General features: G+C 42.9%; 1 protein-coding gene across 1 annotated transcript in view; it reads right to left on the bottom strand.

Annotated features, from left to right (window-relative positions):
• cmtm6 (CKLF-like MARVEL transmembrane domain containing 6) overlaps positions 1 to 9,826 on the bottom strand; it is a 79,881-nt gene extending 70,055 nt beyond the window's left edge. Inside the window, exons 1-2 of the mRNA XM_043690240.2 lie at positions 9,699 to 9,826; positions 9,123 to 9,508 (exon numbers count right to left, since the gene is read on the bottom strand). Of these exons, the coding sequence (XP_043546175.1) occupies positions 9,123 to 9,254 (132 nt within the window). The 5' untranslated portion in view covers positions 9,255 to 9,508; positions 9,699 to 9,826. The remainder of the gene's footprint in view (positions 1 to 9,122; positions 9,509 to 9,698) is intronic.
• Between the last annotated feature and the right edge of the window lie 14,410 nt (positions 9,827 to 24,236).

Here is a 24,236-nt window from a genome sequence, read left to right as displayed (position 1 = left end):
TCTTTTTTTAAAATAGCGAGTAGAATAGGTTCTTTTTGGTTATATGTTTTACTGAGATCTGTCTCTTGATTAAAGTTTAAAAATATAAAACACAGGTACTAAGTTAGCCTGGAAAAGGAAGACTGTGCTATTTTCTGTGGATTGTTAAGGTGCAAAGATGGCCTTCAGTAGATGATGTGCTCTTCCGGTCAGATGTGGGAGATTAGGGAGCATTTCCAATTTATTGATGATTAGGTCTGCAGTTAAGAGTGCTTGATTGCAAATCCTATCAGATCGCATGGATCAGTTGGAGCAGCATTTAGAGGCAATCAGGAATTTATAGGAACTTACATGGTACGGTTGTGGGGAGTGTTGCTGAACAAAGAGTGCAGGTTCATAGTTCATAGAAAGTGGAGTCTCAGGTAGATACGATAGTGAAGGAGGCATTTGGTATGCTTTCCTTTAGTGGTCAGAGCATTGAGCATAGGAGATGGGAGGTCATGTTGCAGGATATGGGTTAGGCCACTTTTGGAATAACGTGTGCAATTCTGTTCTTCTTGCTGTAGGACAGATGTTGCGAAACTTGAAAGGGTTCAGAAAAGATTCACAAGGATTTCGCCAAGCTTGGAGGATTTCAGCTATCAGAAAGGCTGAATAGTCAGGGGCGTCAGAATCTGAGGGGTGACCTTATAGTGGTTTATAAATCATGAGGGGCATGGATAGGATAAATAGATATGGTCTTTTCCCTGGGTTGCGGGAGTCCAGAACTAGAGATCATAGGTTCAGGGGAAAAATTTAAAAGGGACGTAAGGGGCAACTCTTTCACGCAAAGGGTGGTGCGTGTGTGGAATGAACTGCAAGAGGAAGTGCGGAGGCTGGTACAATTACAACATTTAAAAGGCATCTGGATGGGTTCATGAATAGGAAGGGTTTAGAGGGATATAGGCCACGTGCTGGCTAATGGGACTAGATTAGGTTAGGATAACTGGTTGGCATGGACGAGTTGGACGAAAGGGTCTGTTTCCCTGCTGTACATCTCTATGACTGTATGATTAAAGAGTTACCTATTCAGTTGCAACTTCCTGTAATCAATGTATATAGCTACGTAGACGTAAAACAAAGCTGGGCGCTTTCAGTCGAGTTATAATTCCAGCATAAGATAGACAATGGTACTGAGGAAGCAATTTTCTGCCATTGTGCCCTGGCCCATATGTGAGCAGACAATTTGCAGACAAATTTCCATGCAAATAGCACACACACGCTGTGCAACATCCTTGGACACTGTGGGTAATTTATTATGGCCAATCCACCTAACCTGCACATCTTTGGACTGTGAGATGATGCATCCTTCCTGTTATGCAAGTGAGAGTTACCCATTCATTACCAGTATGCAAAAATGTTAGGTTGCCCACGAACCCAGTTGAAAAAATTAAGAGAAAGATTATAATGTAGAACAATGAACTGCATAGTCCCATGTACTGTTTTCAAAATTCTCACCACTTATTAATTCAGCAAATCAGTAAATACCAAGCATACTCATCGAATTCAGCCATTTACTACATGTACACTTACTACCCCATGCCACAATATTCCTTGACTGGTAAGTAATCAAGATTAGGGTATGCCTTCCAATATTATCATTCATTTCCAGGGAAATGGCCAAGTGAAAGATTCACACCATTGACCTAGCATGTATTTCCAGTGAAAGAATTATACAGTGTAGTTTATGAGTGATTTAAATGCATATCTTATAGTGAGATAACTTTATTTCTTTCCCTGATAGACCAGCTACATAACCAAATATCTGTACACTAACCTACCTCTAGCACATAGTCTTGCCTGTGACCTGTTCACAAACATTGTTTATGGCTATGTATATTTTGGTTTTGGAACAGAAATCAGTTTTTAACCCAAAGTTCAAAAGCCCTGAAAAGTGGCCCAAAAAGTAAATCATTAACTAGAGTGAGGTTTGAGATGACCTGGAGGGTCAAGGGGACAAGCGGAAGAGAATGGGACGTTGTAGATCAAAAACATTTTTTTTAAAAATTCGCTTGTGGGATGTGGGAGTCGCTGACTGGCCAGCATTTATTGCCCAAGTAAATATGGCGCTGAATCAGAGTTGGAAGAATTTGGACAGGAAGGTGAATTGCAGCATCAGCATAGAGGACTAATGAGAAACATCAAAAAGGATAATAGTTAGTAGGTTTCTCATGACATTGTACAGAACTGCAAATGGGAGCACAAATAACTCTTGGAGCCAGGCATGAGAGCTTGCATTTCCATTATGAACGAATCCTCAGATACTTCACAGGTGATTAAAGATTGTAGACTCAACAGATTAGGCTCGAGAGCAATACCTAATAGATTCAATAAGAACTGGGCAATTTTATGGGCAAGTTGAAATACTTCTAAATTCATGTTTGGTGCAATTTTTATTTATTCATTTCGCTATTAATTACTATAAACTAATTATTTACTTGTTACTCAGCATAGCACTTGTTACTCAGCATAGCACTTACAAAACTTCCATAAATATCTAGAGCAATTTGATCAGTTCAACATATTTTTAGGAGCTTGAGTATAGATGAATACAGATTGGCACGGTGGCTCAGTGGTTAGCACTGCTTCATCACAGCGCGAGGGAACCAGGTTTGATTCCACCCTTGGTCAACTGTCTGTGTGGAATTCCCACATTTTCCCCATGGGCTTCCTCCCACAGTCCAAAGATGTGCAGGTTAAGTGGATTGGTCATGGAAAATGCAGGGTTACAGGGATAGGGTAGGGGTGGGTCTTGCTGGATGCTCTTCAGAGGGTCAGTGTAGACTTGATGGACAGAATGGCCTGCTTCCATACTGTAGGGATTCTACGATGAATCTAAGAGCCAGCAAACACTGAAGGCTGAAAAGCCTCCTTGCGCTCATGATTCTAAACTCAATAGATAACAGAACAATACATTCAGCTCAGAGGAGACAGATAGAACATAGAATGTTACAACGCAGTACAGACTCTTCGGCCCTCGATGTTGCACCGAAATGTGAAATTAATCTGATGCCTATCTAACCTACACTGTTCCAATATTATCCAAATGTATGTCCAATGCTCATTTAAATACCCTTGACGTCAGCAAGTCTATTACCGTTGCAGGCAGGCCGTTCCACGCCCCTACTACACTCTCAGTAAAGAAACTACCCCTGATACCTGTCCTAAATCTATCACCCCTCAATTTAAAGCTATGTCCCCTCATGTTAGCCTTCACCATGCGAGGAAAAAGGCTCTCACTGTCCAACCTACATAACCCTCTGATTATCTTATACATCTCGATTAAATCACCTCTCAATCATCTTCTCTTCAATGAAAATAACCTCAGTTCCCTCAGCCTTTTCTCATAAGACCTTCCCTCCATACCAGGCAACATCATAGTAAATCTCCTCTAAACCCTTTCCAAAGCTTCCACACCCTTCCTATAATGCGGTGACCAGAACTGTACACAATACTCCAGGTGCGGCCTCAACAGTGTCTTGTACAACAGAAGCATGACCTCATGGCTCCGAAATTCAATCACCCTACCAATAAACGCCAACACATCATATGCCTTCTTAACAACCATCTCAACCTGGGTGGCAACCTTCAGGGATTTATGCACCAGGACACAGAGATCTCTCTGTTCATCTACACTGCCAAGAATTTTACCATTAACCCAGTTCTCTGCAATGCTGTTACTTCTTCCGAAGTGAACTACCTCACACTTTTCTGCATTAAACTCAGTTTTCCACTTCTCAGCCCAGCTCTGAACCTTACCTATGTCCCTCTGTAACCCAAAATATTCTTCGGCACTATCCACAACTCTGCCTAGCTAAGTGTCATCACATATTTACTAACCCATCCTTCTACACCCACATCCAGATTGCCCACATAGCAAGAGTTAGATTGTCTGTCTTGCCTAGAAAGCTATTTCTGGGGTGGCTCAGTGGTTAGCACTGTTGCCTCACAGCACCAGGTACCTGGGTTGGATTCCACCCTCAGACGAGAGTTTGCACATTCTCCCAGTGTATGTGTGGGTTTCCTCCCACAGTCCAAAGATGTGCAGGTTAGATGGAATAGCCAGGGAAATGAAGGAATGTGGGTCTGGGTGAGATGCTCTTCAGAGGGTCAGTGTGGGCTGAATGGCCTGCATCCACCCTGCAGAGATTCTATGAATCAAAATTAATGAATATGCAATTAAAATATTGTAAAATAACAAATATATGAGATGATTTGTGCAAATTTTGATAGATATTAAGCAGTTTAATATTAACTTTTTTCTAAGAATGGATTTTTTTAAAAAATGTTTTCATGGACAACAATAGGTTTAAGCAAAAAATTATGCTCTGACCTAATTTATATATCTCTTAATTTTGTTCTGTCTTGTCCACCTGTGAAAATACTTTCCTTAGCACAATTCTTCATAATCTGCAACTTTTAATCCTTTCAGTTCAAGTGAAAAAGCCAAAGCTTTTCACGTCTCTCTTTAAACATCACCTCATATCTCTGGTAAGATCCTGAAATCTACAGGCTGTGTCTTTTTTGTTACTAGGAGAAAGTGAGGACTGCAGATGCTGGAGATCAGAGCTGAAAAATGTGTTGCTGGAAAAGCGCAGCAGGTCAGGTCAGATCAGAATTGGATTCCTGAAGAAGGGCTTATGCCCGAAACATCGATTCTCCTGCTCCTTGGATGCTGCCTGACCTGCTGCGCTTTTCCAGCAACACATTTTTCAGCTCTTTTCTGTTACTCTCATTTCCTTCTGTTAACTAAATGGCACACAAATGTTAGAAATGACAAAGGTGTGGAAAATATTCATTATGCATATATATTATTTATTTTTGCTAGTTAAATCAATTCAACTTTCTTCACAAGTGTGGAGATGAGAAACGGTCTACTGCTACTGAACAGCAGGTGTGAATTGAATCTTTTTGCAATAAAGAGAATTTGAATTGAATTGTGCTCAAAATGTGTTGCTGGAAAAGCGCAGCAGGTCAGGCAGCATCCAAGGAACAGGAGAATCGATGTTTCGGGCATAAGCCCTTCTTCAGAAATAGGAAAGTGTGTCCAGCAGGCTAAGATAAAAGGTAGGGAGGATGGACTTGGGGAGGGGCATTGGAAAAGCGATACGTGGAGGGAGGTCAAGGTGAGGGTGATAGGCTGGAGTGGGGTGGGGGCGGAGAGGTCAGGAAGAAGATTGCAGGTTAGGAAGGCGGTGCTGAGTTTGAGGGATTTGACTGAGACAAGATGGGGGGAGGGGAAATGAGGAAACTGGAGAAATCTGAGTTCATCCCACGCCCTCCACCTCCTCCATGATTTTCGCTTTTCCCGGTCCCCAACGCCTTATCTTCACCATGGACATCCAGTCCCTGTACACCTCCATCCCCCATCACGAAGGACTCTAAGCCCTCCGCTTCTTCCTTTCCCGCCATACCAACCAGTACCCTTCCACTGACACCCTCCTTCGACTGACTGAACTGGTCCTCACTCTGAACAACTTCTCTTTCCAATCTTCCCACTTCCTCCAAACCAAAGGAGTAGCCATGGACACCCGCATGGGCCCCAGCTATGCCTGCCTCTTCGTAGGATATGTGGAACAGTCCATCTTCCGCAGCTACACTGGCACCACCCCCCCACTTTTTCCTCCGCTACATCGATGACTATATCAGCACTGCCTCGTGCTCCTACGAGGAGGTTGAACAGTTCATCCACTTTACCAACACCTTCCACCCCGACCTCAAATTCACCTGGACCGTCTCAGACTCCTCCCTCCCCTTCCTAGATCTTTCCATTTCTTTCTCGGGCGACCGAATCAACACGGACATTTACTATAAACCGACCGACTCCCACAGCTACCTAGACTACACCTCCTCCGACCCTGCCCCCTGTAAAAACGCCATCCCATATTCCCAATTCCTTCGTCTCCGCCGCATCTGCTCCCAGGAGGACCAGTTCCAAAACCGTACAACCCAGATGGCCTCCTTCTTCAAGGACCGCAATTTCCCCCCAGACGTGGTCGACAATGCCCTCCACCACATCTCTTCCACTTCCCGCTCCTCCGCCCTTGAGCCCCGCCCCTCCAACCGCTACCAGGACAGAACCCCACTGGTCCTCACCTACCATCCCACCAACCTCCATGTACAGCGTATCATCCGCCGTCATTTCCGCCACCTCCAAACGGACCACACCACCAGGGATATATTTCCCTCCCCTCCCCTATCAGCGTTCCGAAAAGACCACTCCCTCCGTGACTCCCTCGTCAGGTCCACACCCCCCATCAACCCAACCTCCACTCCCGGCACCTTCCCCTGCAACCGCAAGAAATGCAAAACTTGCGCCCACACCTCCCCCCTTACTTCCCTCCAAGGCCCCATATCCGCCACAAATTCACCTGCACCTCCACACACATCATCTATTGCATCCGCTGCACCCGATGTGGCCTCCTCTATATTGGGGAGACAGGCCGCCTACTTGCGGAACGTTTCAGAGAACACCTCTGGGACACCCGGACCAACCAACCCAACCACCCCGTGGCTCAACACTTCAACTCCCCCTCCCACTCCATCAAGGACATGCAGGTCCTTGGACTCCTCCATCGCCAGACCATGGCAACACGATGGTTGGAGGAAGAGCGCCTCATCTTCCGCCTGGGAACCCTCCAACCACAAGGGATGAACTCAGATTTCTCCAGTTTCCTGATTTCCCCTCCCCCCCCACCTTGTCTCAGTCAAATCCCTCAAACTCAGCACTGCCTTCCTAACCTGCAATCTTCTTCCTGACCTCTCCGCCCCCACCCCACTCTGGCCTATCACCCTCACCTTGACCTCCCTCCACCTATCGCATTTCCAATGCCCCTCCCCCAAGTCCCTCCACCCTATCTTTTATCTTGGCCTGCTGGACACACTTTCCTCATTCCTGAAGAAGGGCTTATGCCCGAAACATCGATTCTCCTGTTTCTTGGATGCTGCCTGACCTGCTGCGCTTTTCCAGCAACACATTTTCAGCTCTGATCTCCAGCATCTGCAGTCCTCACTTTCTCCTTGAATTGAATTGTAACATGTTAACACACCCCAATCCAATTACAAAAGGCATCTGGATAGGTAAATGAATAGGAAGAGTATAGAAGTGTATGGACCAAATGCTGGCAAATGGGACTAGAAGCTTTGGTTTTTTCACTTGAACTGAAAGGATTAAAAGTTGCAGATTATGAAGAATTGTGCTAAGGAAAGTATTTTCACTTTCACAGGTGGATAAGACAGAACAAAATTAAGATAATTATAAGAAAAATGAGGTCAGAACATAATTTTTTTGCTTAAACCTATTGCTGTCCATGAGAACATTTTTTAAAAATCCATTCTGAGAAAAAAGTTAATATTAAACAGCTTGGGAACTGATAGGTGAATGGAATTAGACGGTGTGATTCTTACAGAGAGAAGCATGGCTCAGATTTGGTGGAGCAAATGGATTATTTCTTTATAGTATTTTGACCAGTTTTAGTATATCATTATGGGACTAGATTAATGTAGGATACAATTGGCAAGGACAAGTTGGACCGAAGGGCCTATTTCCATGCTGTACATCGCTATGGTTATAATTGTGGCCTCAGCACTAATCCCTGTACTACTCCACTAGTTATAGGTTGCCTTCCTGAAAATGCCCCTTTATCCTAACTCTCTGTTTTTTATTGGTGAACCAATTAATTCTCTATCCATGCTGATATACTGCCACAATACCAGGGGCTCAAATCTCATTAAGTAGCTTTTGGTACAGTACCTTATCAAATGCCTTTTGAAGATCCAAATATATTATATCTACTGGATCCCTTTTATCTATCCAGCTTTTTACTTCCTCAAATAAATTTGAATAAATTTCCTAGGCATGATTTCTTGTCGTGAATTCATGTTGACTCTTCTTGATTAGATTATGTATTTCTAAATGTTCTTTATCACATACTTTACAATAGCTCAAATATTTTCCCAAAGACAGATGACAGAACTGCAGGACGATTATTGTCACTCCAGCCTCTGCATACTGAAGTCAATTACTATTTTCTCAGATAAGATAGCTCATGTATTGTTCAGGGATCATTTGCAAAAACTTTCTAATATATACATCTCAATACAACAACGTTCAGTCAATTGCAAAGAACTTGATTGCAAAAAAATTTCATGTTATGTAATTTTTTCATGTAAAAGTAATGCCAGCATTATACATGTTGAGCTCACTGATTCTATGTCCAGTCTTAAGTACAGTCTTAAAATTACTTGAAGGTTTCTTAAAAGAACTTTCATGTTTATGCTAGCCTAGACATCTCAGGCAGCACTGTCTGTGCTGTCTTAATGGTTGTTCTCTCCTTCCTCTCACTACTCCCAGACTCCATTCCCTCTTTTCTAACAAAATCTTCCCAATTCATAATGCAATCCTTCTACTCTGCTGTCAGATTAACAGCATCTCGAATCTGTTACATCTAAGAAGCTGGTTTTGTTCATCATTCTGTACTGAACGTTTTCACATTGGCCTTCAAATGAGGATAGCATTGCATGATGAATATAAATCAGGTAATCAATTAACACATGCTGGCAATGAACTGGACTCCTTGAAACTAAGAGCAAAAGTAAAAGGAATATAATTATTTTCCACTGTCTTAAACTTGTGACCCTCTTCAGCTGCGGCTGCCAACCTCTAGGAGTGTCCTGGAATTTCCAAGAATTGAAGATCCATTTCCAGGACGCTAGTGAGCAAGCCATTATCGAAATCATAAGCAATAAACACAAAGTGCTGGAGGAAACTTGTTATTTTTGGTGCAAATTTCCAGCATCCGCAGTTCTCTGCGTTCACCAAAATCATGGCAACGTTAGCATTTCCATTTTCTTTTAACTGACAGAAATGTGGGAAATGCTGGGCGAGGCCTGTTTGGCTGATGGGAAACCGTGTGAAGAAAACTCCAAGAGCAGATCCAAGCGGAATTAATATAATTACAAAGATATACAGGATTTCCTTAAACCGGGATCGCACCTCAATCCCGCCCTGACTTCGACTGACTTGTCAACCTGGGTTCTTAACCCGCCCAAAATAATTCTGCCATCCATGTAGAAGAGCCAGGAGCTGAACAGGTCAGACTCACCACTTGTAGCAGTTTGAGGATCCCTTTGTGAGTGCGGAGGTAACCGAGGTTACAGCAGGAGTCGGAGTTCTGGATTGGCTCCGTGGTTCGCTGGTAAACCTCATCCATGCCGTTGCCCTGTCCCTGCCGCATCCTGTCGCTGACTCTTCAATATACCCACTTGCCCTGTCGGCCAACTTCGACGGTGTTTAAAAAAAACAGAAAAGGGAAAGAGAAGGAAATACGACACCGAAATTAACCTCCTCCCCTCCTTGGAATTGATCTTATTTTGTCACACGGAAAATCCTATCGGTGGGCTTTAAGACAAAAATTCCGAGAGCCTTGCTTTTCCCTCAGCGCCGCCGATCACTTCTGGCATCGCGTCGCCCGGAGTGAAATGAACGCATCTGCGAATAGAAAGCGGGGAGATGTTGGTGAGAGAGAGCGTTCAGATCCAACCTCCTCTCCGCCTCCACCCAGTCCCTCCCGCCTTCTCTCCGCTTGGTCAGGGCGTCACAGGCCACACTTTCCCCAAACTGCAGCAACTCGGCTCCTACAGCTCCCCGACCACCATAAGCACCGTCTCTGTCCACTCACCGAGGGGTATTAGCCCTGGCTGACTCTCTGTTGCTGCCGCCCCGATCACAGACCGCGCTTCCCCGCCTCGCTTGAACCCTGTCTGTCTAACTCAACTGCTTCACTTCCTGGTTTCACTTTCATCATGAAAAGGGGGGTTGGCTTCTACTGGGACTTCCCACACCACACCTCATCCGTTACAATCAGCACCTGCACGGAGAGAAAAACCCTTTCGAGTTCGAGATGACCTTCTCGAAATCCCAGCTCCGCTCAACACTTCCCAGGTTGACTCGTGGGGCATGGGGAAATTCCCTGGGCAGACGAATGGAAGACGATTTGGTGTGGATTTCTCTCAGGGAATCCAGTAAATTGGAAATTTTCAGAAAGTACCTAGGCTAACACTACGTAATGAAACTGTTGTAAAACCCAGAAAGAAAATGGAAACAATTGAGCAGCATCAGCCGACAGAGAGAAAGAACCGAGAAAAAGTCGTGGCATATATTATGAAAGCAGGGAGGTGTACAGAAGTTTGGTTAGGCCACAGTTGGAGCACGATGTGCAGTTTGATCGCCCCACACTATAGAAAGATATCATTTCACTGAGGCGGCGCAGAGGAAATTCACCAGGACGTTGCCTGAGATCGAGTCATTTAGCTGTGAAAGAGAAGCTGGAGAGGATTTAGAGTAGAGAAGAACCTGATTGAGGTGCATAAGATTATGACGGGAATGAACAGGGTGGAAAGGAAGCAGCTGTTTCTCTTAGTTGAAGGGGAGTAATGACACGGAATAAGTTTGAAGTGAAGGGCAGGAGGCTGAGAAGGAATTTGAGGAAAAAGAACCTCAATCTGGAATGCACTGCCCGGGAGGATTGCATTGGTAGATAAACTCACAACCTTTCAAATGTATGTGGATGAACGCTTTAAATGTCAAGGCTATGAGTCAAGTGCTGGAAAGTGGAGATTATTGCAGATAGATTGATTCAGACTGTTTCTCAATTCACGTGGGATGAGGGCATCTCTGGCTGGGTCAGCATTTATTGCCTCTCCCTGGTTGCCCTTGAGAAATGGTGTTAACAAAAGTGTTTTGCCTACCAACATGGGGCAGCTCAGTGGTTAGCACTGCTGCCTGACACCACGCACCCCCCCCCCCCCCCCCCAACAAACCACCCTTCCTTCTGGCACCTTCCCCTGCCACCGCAGGAATTGCAAAACCTGTGCCCACACCTCCATCCAAGGCCCCAAAGGAGCCTTCCACATCCATCAAAGTTTCACCTGCACATCCACCAATGACATTTATTGTATCCGTTGCTCCCGATGCGGTTTCCTCTACATTGGGGAGACTGGACGCCTCCTCGCAGACCACTTCAGGGAACATCTCCGGGACACCCGCACCAATCAACCCCACCGCCATGTGGCCCAAAATTTCAACTCCCCCTCCCACACTGCCGAGGACATGCAAGTCCTGGGCCTCCTCCACTGCCACTCCCTCACCACCCGACGCCTGGAGGAAGAACACTTCATCTTCTGTCTCAGAACACTTCAACCTCAGGGCCTCAATGTAGACTTCACCAGTTTCCTCATTTCCCCTCCCCCCACCTTACCCCAGTTCCAATCTTCCAGCTCAGCACTGTCCCCATAACCCGTCCTACCTGCCAATCTCCCTTCCCATCTATCTGCTCCTCCATTCCCACCCCCATTCACCTATTGAACTCTTTGCTAGCTTCTCCCCAGCTCCCCCCCCCCTCCCCAATTTATTTCTCCACCCTGGAGGCTCCCTGCCTCTATTCCTGATGAAGGGCTTTTGCCCTAAACGTCGATTTTCCTGCTACTCGGATGCTGCCTGATTTGCTGTGCTTTTCCAGCACCACTCTGATCTAGACTCTGGTTTCCAGCATCTGCAGTTCTCACTTTTACCCAGGTTCCATTCCTGCTTTGGGTGACTGTCTGTGTGGAGTTTGCACATTCTCCCCGTGTCTGTGTGGGTTTCTTCTGGATGCTCCGGTTTCCTCCCACATTCCAAAGATGTGCAGGTTAGGTGAATTGGTCATGCTAAATTGCCCATAGTCAGGGGTAAATATGGGGAATGGGTCTGGGTGGGTTACTCTTCAGAGGGTTGGTGTGGACTCGTTGGGCTGAAGGGCTTGTTTTCATACTGTAGGGAATCTAATCGAATCTATATGATAGTTTGTCAGGCAACTGAATAGCTTATGGTTGGGAACAAGATAAAGAGAAAGGATTTGATATCCATCAGCATGGAAGTTGCATCCCTGTACTCTGCAGCTAAAGATCACTTTAAAATTCAAGATAACTATTTAATCTTCAGCAGTTGCTTTAAACTTTGACTTTGAATTGTTAAATCAGACAAGTGAACCAGCCACCCCATGCCTCTTGTAAACCAGCGCAAGAAAAGGACAGTCATGAAAAACTTTCAGATCAGCAAGAACCAATTCAACAGAACTTGGGAACAAAGATTATTGGACTGTCCTTACAGTTTTAGTTCCTTATCATTTTTTTGTCTGCCATTACATCTACCTCTCAGTGTTTGTAAAGAGACTATATTAGGGGATTATAATTTAAGGTTATAGTACTTTATGCCAACAGTTTGTAACTGCTTGCCTGTAGCTAGATGTACATGTAATAAATGGCAATTCTTGTTAAGTACAGAATCTGGTCCATGCTTTCTATCAACCAGGGTCTGAAATCAGGTTAAACTGAGAAATTCTATACTGATTTTTAACTTTTGTGATTATTCCAGGAATATCGGGACCTGATTTCCAGTGCACTATGCCAATGACTCATGACATTTTGGACTTAACCAGATCGTTCAGTTGTGATGCAAGTCACTCTTGGTAATGAACATTGAAGTCCCCCCAGTCAGAGCACATTCTGCACCCTTGCAACCTTTAGTGCTTCATTACAAGTGGTGTTCAACATGGAGGAGTATGGAACCATCAGCTGAGGGCTAGCATTACAGTGTAATCAGCAGGATGTTTATTTGCTCATATTTAATCTAATGACACGAGACTGCATAGGCTCTGGAGTCAATGTTGAGGACTCACAGGGTAATTTCCTCCTGACTGTATATCATCATTCCATCCCTCTGATGGGTCTGTTATATTCAGAGATGGTAATGGTAGAATCTATGACAAGGTATGTCTGAAAAGTATGATTCTGTATGACCATGTCAAGCTGTTGCTTCTCATCCATGTGACAATTTTGTTGTTAAGGAGGACTTTACAGTGTCAACAGGGCTGAATTTGCTGTTGACAATGAGGTGGATCCAAGTGGTTGATCTGATTTTATTTATTTTTGATACTTTCTCACGGTTGATACAACTGAGTGGCTTGCTAGCCATATTAGAAGGCAGTTAAGAGTCAACCATGTTGCTGCTGGTTTAGAATCATCTGTCAGCTCGGCCAGGTATGTTCAAAACATCACCCAGAACCAGATGGACTTTTATACTAGTCGGGTCTTTATAACAATCAACAATGGTTTCATGGTCATTGTTACACTCTTCCAGATCTTTATTGAATTCAGATTCCACTATCTGCTATGTTGGGATTCAGACCTTAGCCCTCAGAATACAACCTGGATATCTGGATTACTAGTCCAGTGACAATGCCACTACACCATCACTTTCCCATCAACTTAAGTGTTCATTTATAATCTATGAGTTTTAGTTTTTGACCCACTCACCTAAGAAATAATTTTTCCTTTGCTAGAAAATTTCTTGTAGTTTTAATTGAAGTTATTATAGTTATTATACTTCACTAATATAAGAACTGTATTCATTTTGTTTCATTGACATTCAAAACCCAAAAATATCAAACATAAAAAATCCTGAAATTTTTTCAAACTCACCCTTTTTTAAATGAGCTTTTCAGGATCTAAGATGAATGGCTGAGGTTTTTTTTAAATTCTAAATTTAGAAGTTACAGAAGACTATATGCATTTTAAAGGGAATTTTTTTTACATTATAGAACATTACAGCGCAGAACAGGCCCTTTGGCCCTCAATGTTGCACCAACCTGTGAAACCAATCTGAAGCCCACCTTACCTACACTATTCCATTATCATCCGTATGCCTATCCAAAGACTATTTAAATGTCCTCAAAGAAGGTGAGTCTACTGCTGTTGCAGGCAGTGTGTTCCACACCCCTACCACTGTCTGAGTAAGAAACTACCTCTGACATTTTTCTATATCTATCACCCCTCAATTTAAAACTATTGCAAATTTTTTTTGAAAATGTAACTTTTTTTTAAAATGTGGAGTTGTGTTTTCATTTGGGGATTCCTACACGTAGTCAGCTGTGGAGAAGATTTTTTTTCTTTGAGGAGTTTATTGAAGAGGAGGCTTACTTTTTTTCAGTTAATCAGCTAAGCAGTTAATTTTATTTAAGTTTTAAAATGTTTGATATACATTTTTAATTTTTTTTCCATTTTAACATTATTTTCTGTAGTTATAGAGTCATAGAGATGTGCAGCACAGAAACAGACCCTTCAGTCAGCTCGTCCATTTCAATCAGACATCCCAACCCAATCTAGTCCCACCTGCCAGCACCCGGCCCATATCTCTCCAAACTCTTCATATTCATATACCCTTACAGATGCCTTTTAAATGTTGCAATTGTACTAGCTTCCACCACATCCTCTGGCAGCCCATTCCACACACGCACCACCCTCTGTGTGAAAAAGTTGCCTCTTAGGTCTCTTTTATATCTTTCCCCTCTCACCCTAAACCTATGCCCTCTAGTTCTGGACTCCCCCACCCCAGGGAAAAGACCTTGTCTATTTATCCTATCCATGCCCCTCATGATTTTATAAATATCTATAAGGTCACCCTTCAGTCTCCGACGCTCCAGAGAAAACAGCTTAGTCAACCTCTCCCTATAGCTCAATGGTTCCAGACAGTTCAGAGGTAGCCAGACACCTGCTGAGATTTCTGGTCTCAGTCTGTCAGAGGACAGGTACACATTCGAACATATAATGAATCACTCTAATAGGGGCTCTTTAACCCTCAAATCTGCAATAATCCAAAACACTATGACTAGTCAGTAAAATAGAACTTTTTACTTTTGGGGTTCTCAAACTTCAACAGCGTGACCCTTATTTAAAAAGGTTCTCGGTCCTGATGAAGGGTCACTGGACCTGAAATGTTAACTCTGATCTCTCTCCACAAATGCTGCAAGACCCGCTGAGTTTTTCCAACAATTTCTATTTTTGTCTATGAAACCATAAGAACTAGGAGCAGTATTAGGCAGTTCAGCCTCTTGAACTAACTCTGCTATTTGATACGATCATGGCTGATCTCATCTTGGCCTCAACTCCACTTTTCTGCCACTTTCTGTAACTCTTCAACCCATTACTAATTAAAAATCTATCACCTCCTCAAATTTATTTAATGTTCCAGCATTTGAAACACTCTGGCTTAGCAAATTCAACAGATTCACAACCATTTGAGAGAAGTAATTTCTCCTCATCTCTTTTTTAAATCTGCTACTCCAAATCCTAAAACTATCAGTCTTGTCCAAATTTCAGGATTGCTTACTTTCACCTCTAATATTGCTGCCATTATTTCTCCAGCCTTATTCCTACTTCTGGAACCTCTAGATACAATTTCCAACATTTTTCTCACAGTTGTGAGATATTGTATTATAGGTCTTTTTACTAACCCCCTCACAAACGCTTTAGATTTACTCATTCATTACTCTTTACTAACCCACTCACAAGTGTTTATATTTAATAACACTGCATTCACATTTCATTCGTTCATAAAACTGTGCTTTTGTAGTGTATTTTATTATTACAGTATTGACTAAACTGAAAACATTCCTTTCAACCGATTACTGCGTCTTCACACCTTTAATCCTTACCAGGCCTATTTCTATATCAAAAGCTACCTCTGAATAAGTGCCAATATCATAAAAAATACCATCCCCATCAAGTCTCCAGTCCTGAGCCCATCACTTCACCATTTTTACCTCTCCCAGATTCTTCCTTCTTGTTGTCATGTCTTCTTTCATTGCTCCCCCTGTGTGCCCGCTGCCATCCCAAATTCCCACTTCAATCTTTCAATGATCTTACCCCAATCTCAGGCTTGACTCCCTCTTAGGTAGGCCCACTACCTTTGTGTATTACCCTCTAGACATTCGAGAGTGTGGTGCTGGAAAAGCATCCTTATGAAGGGCTTATGCCGGAAATGTCGATTCTCCTGCTCCTCGGATGCTGTCTGACTGGCTGTGCTTTTCCAGCACCATACTCTCAACTCTTATCTCCAGCATCTGCAGTCCTCACTTTCTCCCTCTAGACCTTCTCAGACATTTGTCGCTGTCTCCTCAGAAGTAACAACCTCAAACACCCGATTCTGCTCTCTTGCTGCCCATCAGCCAGTGTTCCTTTTGGTATTAAGGTTGCCAAACTCCTCCACATTCAGCTTACCTCCCCCATAGCCGGGCCTTTCAGTGGATCAGCTATCATAGTCCCTTTGCGCATCTCCCTCCAAAATACCCACTCAGTAGTAAATAAAACCCTTACAACCCAAGAGTTTATTGTTCAAAAACATGCTTAAAATTTAACCGCAGCAAAGCATAATTCAATGCATTTTAAAATCCAAACTTTGAGAAACAGGTTTGCATGTATTTAACGATTCAAAAGGAAATCAAAAGGAAACATTGCAAAGTACACATGGGAGACGGGTTAGATCTCATGGAATAAAGGGAGAACTCGTCATTTGGATACAGAACTGGCTCAAAGGTAGAAGTCAGGGTGGTGGTGGAGGGTTGTTTTTCAGATTGGAGGCCTGTGACCAGTGGAGTACCACAAGGATCGGTGCTGGGTCCACTACTTTCATCATTTATATAAATGATTTAGATGTGAGTATAAGAGGTATAGTTAGTAAGTTTGCAGATGATACCAATATTGGAGATGGTAGTGGACAGCAAAGAAGGTTACCTCAGGTTACAACGAGATCTCGATCAGATGAGCCAATGGGCTGACAAGTGGCAGATGGAGTTTAATTTAGATAAATGCGACGTGCTGCATTTTGGGAAAGCAAATCTTAGCAAGACTTATACACTTAATGGTAAGGTACTAGGGAGTATTGCTGAACAAAGAGACCTTGGAATGCAGGTTCATAGCTCCTTGAAAATGGAGTTGCAGGTAGATGGGATAGTGAAGAAGGCATTTGGTATGCTTTCCTTTATTGGTCAGAGTATTGAGTACAGGAGTTGAGAGATCATGTTGCAGCTGTAGAGGACATTGGTTAGGCCACTGGTTGGAATTTCACGTGCAATTCTGGTCTCCTTCCTATTGGAAAGATGTTGTGAAACTTGAAAGGGTTCAGAAAAGATTTATAAGGATGTTGCCAGGGTTGGAGGATTTGAGCTATAGGGAGAGGTTGACTAGGCTTGGGCTGTTTTCCCTGGAGTGTTGGGGAGGGAAGGGTGGCCTTATAGAGGTTTATGAAATCATGAGGGACATGAATAGGATAAATAGACAAAGGGTGGGGGAGTCCAGAACTAGAGGGCTTGGTTTAGGGTGGGATTGGAAAGATATAAAAGAGACCTAAGGGGCAACCTTTTCACGCAGAGGGTGGTACGTGTATGGAATTAGCTGCCAGAGGAAGTGGTAGAGGCTAGTACAATTGCAACATTTAAAAGGCATCTGCATGGGTATATGAATATGAAGGGTTTGGAGGGATATGGGCTGGGTGCTGGCAGGTGGGATTAGTTTGGGTTGAGATATCTGGTCGGCATGGACAAGTTGGATCAAAGGGTTTATATCCATGCTGTACATCTCTATGACTCTATGACTCAGCAAGCCTTTCAACTGAGAGAGCTGGATTCAAAACCCTCTCACTAGAAACAGTTCAGTTATCACTGTGTATTCTAAGGCTTGCCTCATGGAATTTAAAAAATCAAAGCTGTCAGCAACATTTAGAAATCAAGTCTTATGATATCCTACCACTGAGAAAGGCCAAATTCAAGCAAACACATTTTTGTAAATGGAATTAAAAGCAGAAGAAATTTTCCAATCACCTGCATGAGGAACTGGAGTTACATAGAAAGATTGGAGAAGTTGGGACTGTTTTCGCTAGACAAGAAAAGGTTGAGAGGAGATTTGACAAGATATTTAAAATTATGGGGAGTCTGGACAGACTAGATAAGGTGAAATGGTTCCATTAGTGGAAGGATCAAGAACCAGAGGTCATAGATTTAAGGATGATTGGCAAAAACATACAATGGCAAAACGAGGAAATCTCTTCCATGCAGTGAGGAGTTAGCATCTGGAATGCTTGATACTGCTTGACATTATAGGCAAAAGTGAGGACTGCAGATGCTGGAAACCAGAGTTTAGATTAGAGTGGTGCTGGAAAAGCGCAGCAGGTCAGGCAGCATCCGAGGAGCAGGAAAATCGATGTTTCAGGCAAAAGCCCTTCATAGCTCTGTTCCTGATGAAGAGCTTTTGCCTGAAATGTCGATTTTCCTGCTCCTCAGATGCTGCCTGACCTGCTGTGCTTTTCCAGCACCACTCTAGTCTAAACTGCTTGACAGAGCTGGAAATGTGTTGCTGGAAAAGCGCAGCAGGTCAGGCAGCATCCAGGGAACAGGAGAATCGACGTTTCGGGCATAAGCCCTTCTTTTGCTTGACATTATGGTGACCAAAGGAGACTTTCAACGGGTAATTTGATCATCATCCAAAAAAAATGAATTTACAGGACTATGGAGAAAAGGATTGCACAGTGACCTGAATTGTCTGTTTCTGTGCTGTATCATTTGATGATCTAATGATTCATTATCTTCTCATGATAGACACTTCATTGATGGTGGTAACACCTTCCCACTAACTGGAGCTTTCTGTTTGATTATATCTTCTACCACTTGCCAGTCTGGTTGTTGTTAAAGTGCGATTCAATATTGAGTCATTTTTGTCTGTCCCCTTACTTCATGACACCTCTTCTTCCTTTAAGCATCTCACCTAGTTTCACTCTATTTCATTTTAACAACAGCATTAGCAATTTATATGTACCTTTGATGTAATGAAATATCCCATTGAGCATCTCAGGAGCAATAAAAACAAAAGATATGACAATGAGCCACATGTTATTTTAGATGACCAAAATATCTATCAAATAATGTTTTAAAAAGTGCCTTACATAGACGATAGGAGCATGAGTAGACTATTTGATCCCTTGAGCCTATTCTGCCTTTCAATGTGATCATGGCTCATCATTGAGTTCAATACCTTAATCTCGCCCTCCTCTCATATTCTTTGACCCCTTTAGACCCAAGAGCTATATCTACCTCCTTCTTGAAGACACATCCTGTTTTGGCCTCAACCAGTTTCTATGGAAGTGAAGTCCACAGGGTCACCACTATGTGTAAGACATTTCTCTTCATCACAGTGCTAAAATGGTTTACCCCTTATTCTTAAACTATGACCCCTGGTTCTGGACATCCCCACCATTGGTAACATCCTTCCTACATTTAATTTGTGTAGTCCTGTTAAAATTTTGTGAGATTCCCTCCCCCTTCTAAATTGAATACAATCCTAAACAACTTAATCTCCTCATATGTCGATTCTGCCATTGCAGGAATCAATTTGGCAAACCTTTGCTTCAGTTGGGACCAATGTCCATAATTCTATTAATTTTAAAATAGCTATGGAAAAGGATAGACCTAGTCCACAAGTAAAACCCTAAATTAGGTCAAGGCCAATTTTGATGGTATTAGACAGAAACTTTCAAACGTTGATTAGGGGAGGTTGTTCAGAGGTAAAGGGATACCTGGCAAATGGGAAATTTTCAAAGGTGAGATATTGAGAGATTGGGGACAGCTTGTTCCTGTTAGAGTGAAGTCCAAGGTTGGTAGGAGTAGGGAACAGTGCATGACTAGAGGTATTGAGAAAGAAGGAGGCATGTGTTAGGTATAGACTGAGGTTAATATAGGGTGTGTAGCAGTATACTTATGAGAGAAATCATGAGGGCAAAAAAGGAACATGAGAGAGCTTTGGCAGTTAGAGTAAAGGAGAATCCAAAGAGATTCTACAACTATATTAAGGGCAAAACGGTAACTAGAGAGGGAACAGGGCCCCTCAACGAAATTAGGTCTTCTATGTGTGGAGCCACAGGAGATGGTGAGATCCTAAATGAATATTTCTAGTCAGGATTTACTGTGGAGAAAGACATGGAAGCTGGGGAATTCGGGGAAATCACTAGTGACGTTTTGAAAAGAGTTTGCATTACAGAAGAGGAGGTGCTGCAGGTCAAAACACAAAGTTAAATAAATCCTTGGGACCTGATCAAGGACATTGTATCCCAGGACATTGTATAAAGCTAGGAAAGAAATTCAGGACCCCTATCAGAGATATTTGTATCATTGACAACCATGAGTGAAGTGCCAGAAGACTGGAGGTGACTAATGTGCCATTATTTAAGAAAGGCTGCAAGGAAAAGCCAGGGACTATAGACCGGTGAGCCAGACATCAGTGGGTAAGTTATTGGAGGGGATTCTGAGAGACAGGATCTTTACATGCATTTGGAAAAGCAAGGACTGATTAGGGATGGTCAGCAAGGTTTTGTGTATGGGAAATTGAGTTTTTTGAAGAAGTGACCACGAAGATAGATGAAGGCAGGATGGTAAATGTTGCCTTTAGCAAGGCCTTCATCAAGGTACCGTATGGTAGACTGGTTAGTAAGGTTAGATTGCATGGGATCCAGAAAGAGCTAGCCAATTAGACACAAAATTGGTATATTAGTAATACAAAGGATGGTGGTAGGGGATTGTTCTTCAGACTGGAGACCTGTGACCAGCGATGTGCTGCAAGGATCGGTGCTAGGTCCGCTATGTTTGTTATTTATATAAACTATTTGGATGAGAATATAGGAGACATTGTTATTAAATTTGCAGATGACACCAAATTTGGTGGTTATAGTGAACAGTGAAGAAGATTGTAAAATAGTACAATAGGATCTTGATCAACTAAACTAGTGAGCCAAGGAATGGCAAATGGGGTTTAATTTAGATAAATGTGAGATTTTGCATTGGGTAAGACAAACCCAGGGCAGGGCGAGCACAGTTAATGGCCAGGCCCTGGGGAGTGCTGTCGAACAGAGACACCTAGGGGTGTAGGTATGTAGTTCCTTGAAAATGGCATCACAGGTAGGCTGGGTGGTGAAGAAGGCAGAATTTGGCATGCCTGCCTACATTGGTCATTATAAAGTCATGAGGGGCATAGATAAGGTGAATAGACAACATCCTTTCCCCAGGAGAGTCCAAACTAGAGGGTGTAGGTTTAAGGTGAGAGGGAAAAGATTTAAAAGTGACCTGAGGGGCAACTTTTTCACAAGAGGGTAGTGCATGTATGGAATGAACTGCCAGAGGAATTGGTAATGTGGGTACGATTACAACATTTAAAAGACATTTGGACAGGATGGATAGGAAAGATTTAGAGGGATATGGGCCAATTGCAGGCAAATGAGATTAGTTCAATTTAGGAAAGCTGGCCCATCATTGAACGAATTGGGTTAAAGGGCCTGTTTCTGTGCTGTATGACTCTTTGACTCTCTATATAACAAGAACATCCTTTCTCAGATAAGGAGACCAACAATGCACACAATATTCCAGGTGTGGCATTACCAGTGCCCTGTATAATTGCAACAAGACATCCTTGTTCCTGTATTCAAATCCTCACGCTATGAAAGTTAACATACAGGTTGCCTTATTTATTGCCTGTACACTTGCATACTTCATTTCTGTGACTGGTGCTAGTTGAATATTCCTGTCTCTGAATTTATAGCCATTCAAATAATAATCTGCTGTCCTATTTTTGCTCCCAAATGGATAATCCACATTTATCCACATAATAGTGCATCTGCCATGCACTTGTCCAACTCCCAAATCAAACTAAAACAAACTTACATCCTCTGCTCAGCTCACCCTTCCACCCAGCTTTGTCTCATGTGAAAATAAAAAAAGGAAGAAAAGTGGCAGGGCAGAGACATGTACTGAGGAAATTCCAGGGCTTCCAAAGCACCAATTGTTAGCAATTGTAATTGGGAATGCACCTAAAGTCAGAATGTCTCTCATCTTGTCTGCGACCTCTGACATAGTTGACTATACTATCCTATTCTGAGCCTCTCCATGGTCATCCTGTTGTGTGAGACTGCCTTCACGTGGTTTACATTTTGGGGATCAAAACAATAGGTTCAGTCTTTTAAATATTTAATTGGATGAAATGTTTGCACATAATGTCAGACAAGCATTCTGATAATTTAGCAATAGTGGGGGCACTGAATGAGGTGATGATGAGATAGAGCTGGTATGATCCCACCATTCAATCCCACACCTCCACCCACCATCAATGAGACCCACCTGGTTCTTATCACTACAATATGTTAATGACTTAAATGAAGGAATATACTAGTGCCAAACTGTTTTTTTTAATCTAATTGTACTGTCTTATATCTATTTGTTACTGTTACTGTTTTGTGATGACTGAAAGTGGGATTTGAGGTTTGTCCTCATTTCCCTGAAAACTGGTTGAATGGTAGGGTTTGGGGCCTGGCTTTGCTGCTCCTCTCCCTTGTAAATTGCTGTTTCTCTGTATACAGCTGTTAATGTTAACTGTTTTGTAAACTGTATTGTCTAATTTTTAAAAAAGGAGAAAAACATATACTAGTGCCAAATTTGCACCAAAATAGGTGGGAATGTGAGGATAACAGATACTACAGAGGGATATATAGGCAGGTTAGGTAAGTGGGCAAAAACTTGGCAGGTGGAATATATAGGTGGGCGGCACGGTGGCACAGTGGTTAGCACTGCTGTCTCACAGCGCCAGAGACCCGGGTTCGATTCCCGCCTCAGGCGACCGACTGTGTGGAGTTTGCACGTTCTCTGCGTGGGTTTCCTCCGGGTGCTCCGGTTTCCTCCCACAGTCCAAAAGACGTGCAGGTTAGGTGAATTGGCTATGCTAAATTGCCCGTAGTGTTAGGTAAGGGGTAAATGTAGGGGAATGGGTGGGTTGCGCTTCAGCGGGTCGGTGTGGACTTGTTGGGCCGAAGGGCCTGTTTCCACACTGTAAGTAATCTAATCTAATCTAATCTAATCTAAATCGATTTACTTTGCATATTGGAGGAAAACATGAGAAGATGCACATTGGCAAGCAGAATAGAGCAATGAATATTACTTAAATAGAGAAAAATTGTACAAAGACGCACACAGTGGGATTTGAGTGTCCTCATGTATAAATAACAAAAAGCTAGCGTACAAGTTCAGCAGATAATAAGGAAGGCAAATGTACTGTTGGCCTTTTATTTTCAAAGGAAATAGTGTAAAAATAGGGAAGTCTTGCTAAAACTATTTATAAAGCATTTACATTACACTTGGAATACTGTGAACAATATCGATCCCTTTATTGACAGGAAAATATAAAAGCATTGGAGGCAGTCCAGAGAAAGTTCACACAGTTGATTCTGGTATGGAATTATTTTCTTATGAGGAAAGATTGAGTGATAACATAGAATATAGAACAGTACAGCACAGTAGAGGCCCTTTGGTCTTTGATGTTGTGCTGACCTTTTATCCTACTTTAAGATCAAACTAATCTACATACCCTTCATTTTACTGTCATCCATGTGCCTATCCAAGTGTCACTTAAATGTATCTGACTATACTACCACTGCTGGCACTACATTCCATTCACCCACCAGTCTCTGTGTAAAGAACCTACCTCTGACATCTCCACTAAACTTTCCTCCAGTCACCTCTGTGATAGCCATTTCTGCCCTGGGAAAAAGTCTCTGGCTATTCACTCTATCTATGCCTCTGACCGTCTTGTACACCTCTATCAAGTCACCTCTTATTCTTCTTCAATCCAATGAGAAAAGCCCTACTTCCCTCAATCTTTCTTCATGAGACTTGCCCTCCAGTCCAGGCAGCATCCTGGTAAATCACCTCTGCACACTCTCTAAAGCTTCCACATCTGTCCTATAATGAGGCGATTTGAACTGAACACAATATTCCAAGTGTAGTCTAACCTGGGCTTTATAGAGCTGCACACATCAGTCTTCTTAACAACCCTATCAACTTGGTTGGGAACTTTGAGGACCTCAAGATCCCTCTGTTCCTCCACACTGCCAAGAATCCTGCCTTTAACCCTGTAATCTGCATTCAAATTCAACCTTCCAAAATGAATGACTTCATGCTTTTCCAGGTTGAACTCCAGCTGCCACTTCTCAGCCCAGCTCTGCATTCTATCAATGTCCTGTTGCAATCTACAACAGCCCTGCATACTATCTGCCATTCAACCAACCTTTGTGTCATCAACAAACTTGCTAACTCACTCTTCCACTTCCTCATCCAAGTCATTTATAAACACCATAAAGAGCAGAAGTCCCAAGACATATCCCTGCAGAACACCACTCTTCACTGAGCTCCAGGCTTAATACTATCCATCTACTACCACCCTCTGTCTTCTATGGGCCAGCCAATTCTGTACCCAGACAGCCAAATTTCTCTGTATCCCATGCCTCCTTACTTTCTGAATGAGTCTACGATGGGGAA

This window comes from Chiloscyllium plagiosum, unplaced genomic scaffold (assembly GCF_037043375.1).
Source record: "Chiloscyllium plagiosum isolate Xiang-an unplaced genomic scaffold, Cpla_swu_hap1 HiC_scaffold_5, whole genome shotgun sequence".
Lineage (NCBI taxonomy): Eukaryota > Metazoa > Chordata > Chondrichthyes > Orectolobiformes > Hemiscylliidae > Chiloscyllium > Chiloscyllium plagiosum.
The sequence above is the reverse complement of the archived record's forward strand: the minus strand, read 5'-3'. Positions and strand labels throughout refer to the sequence as shown.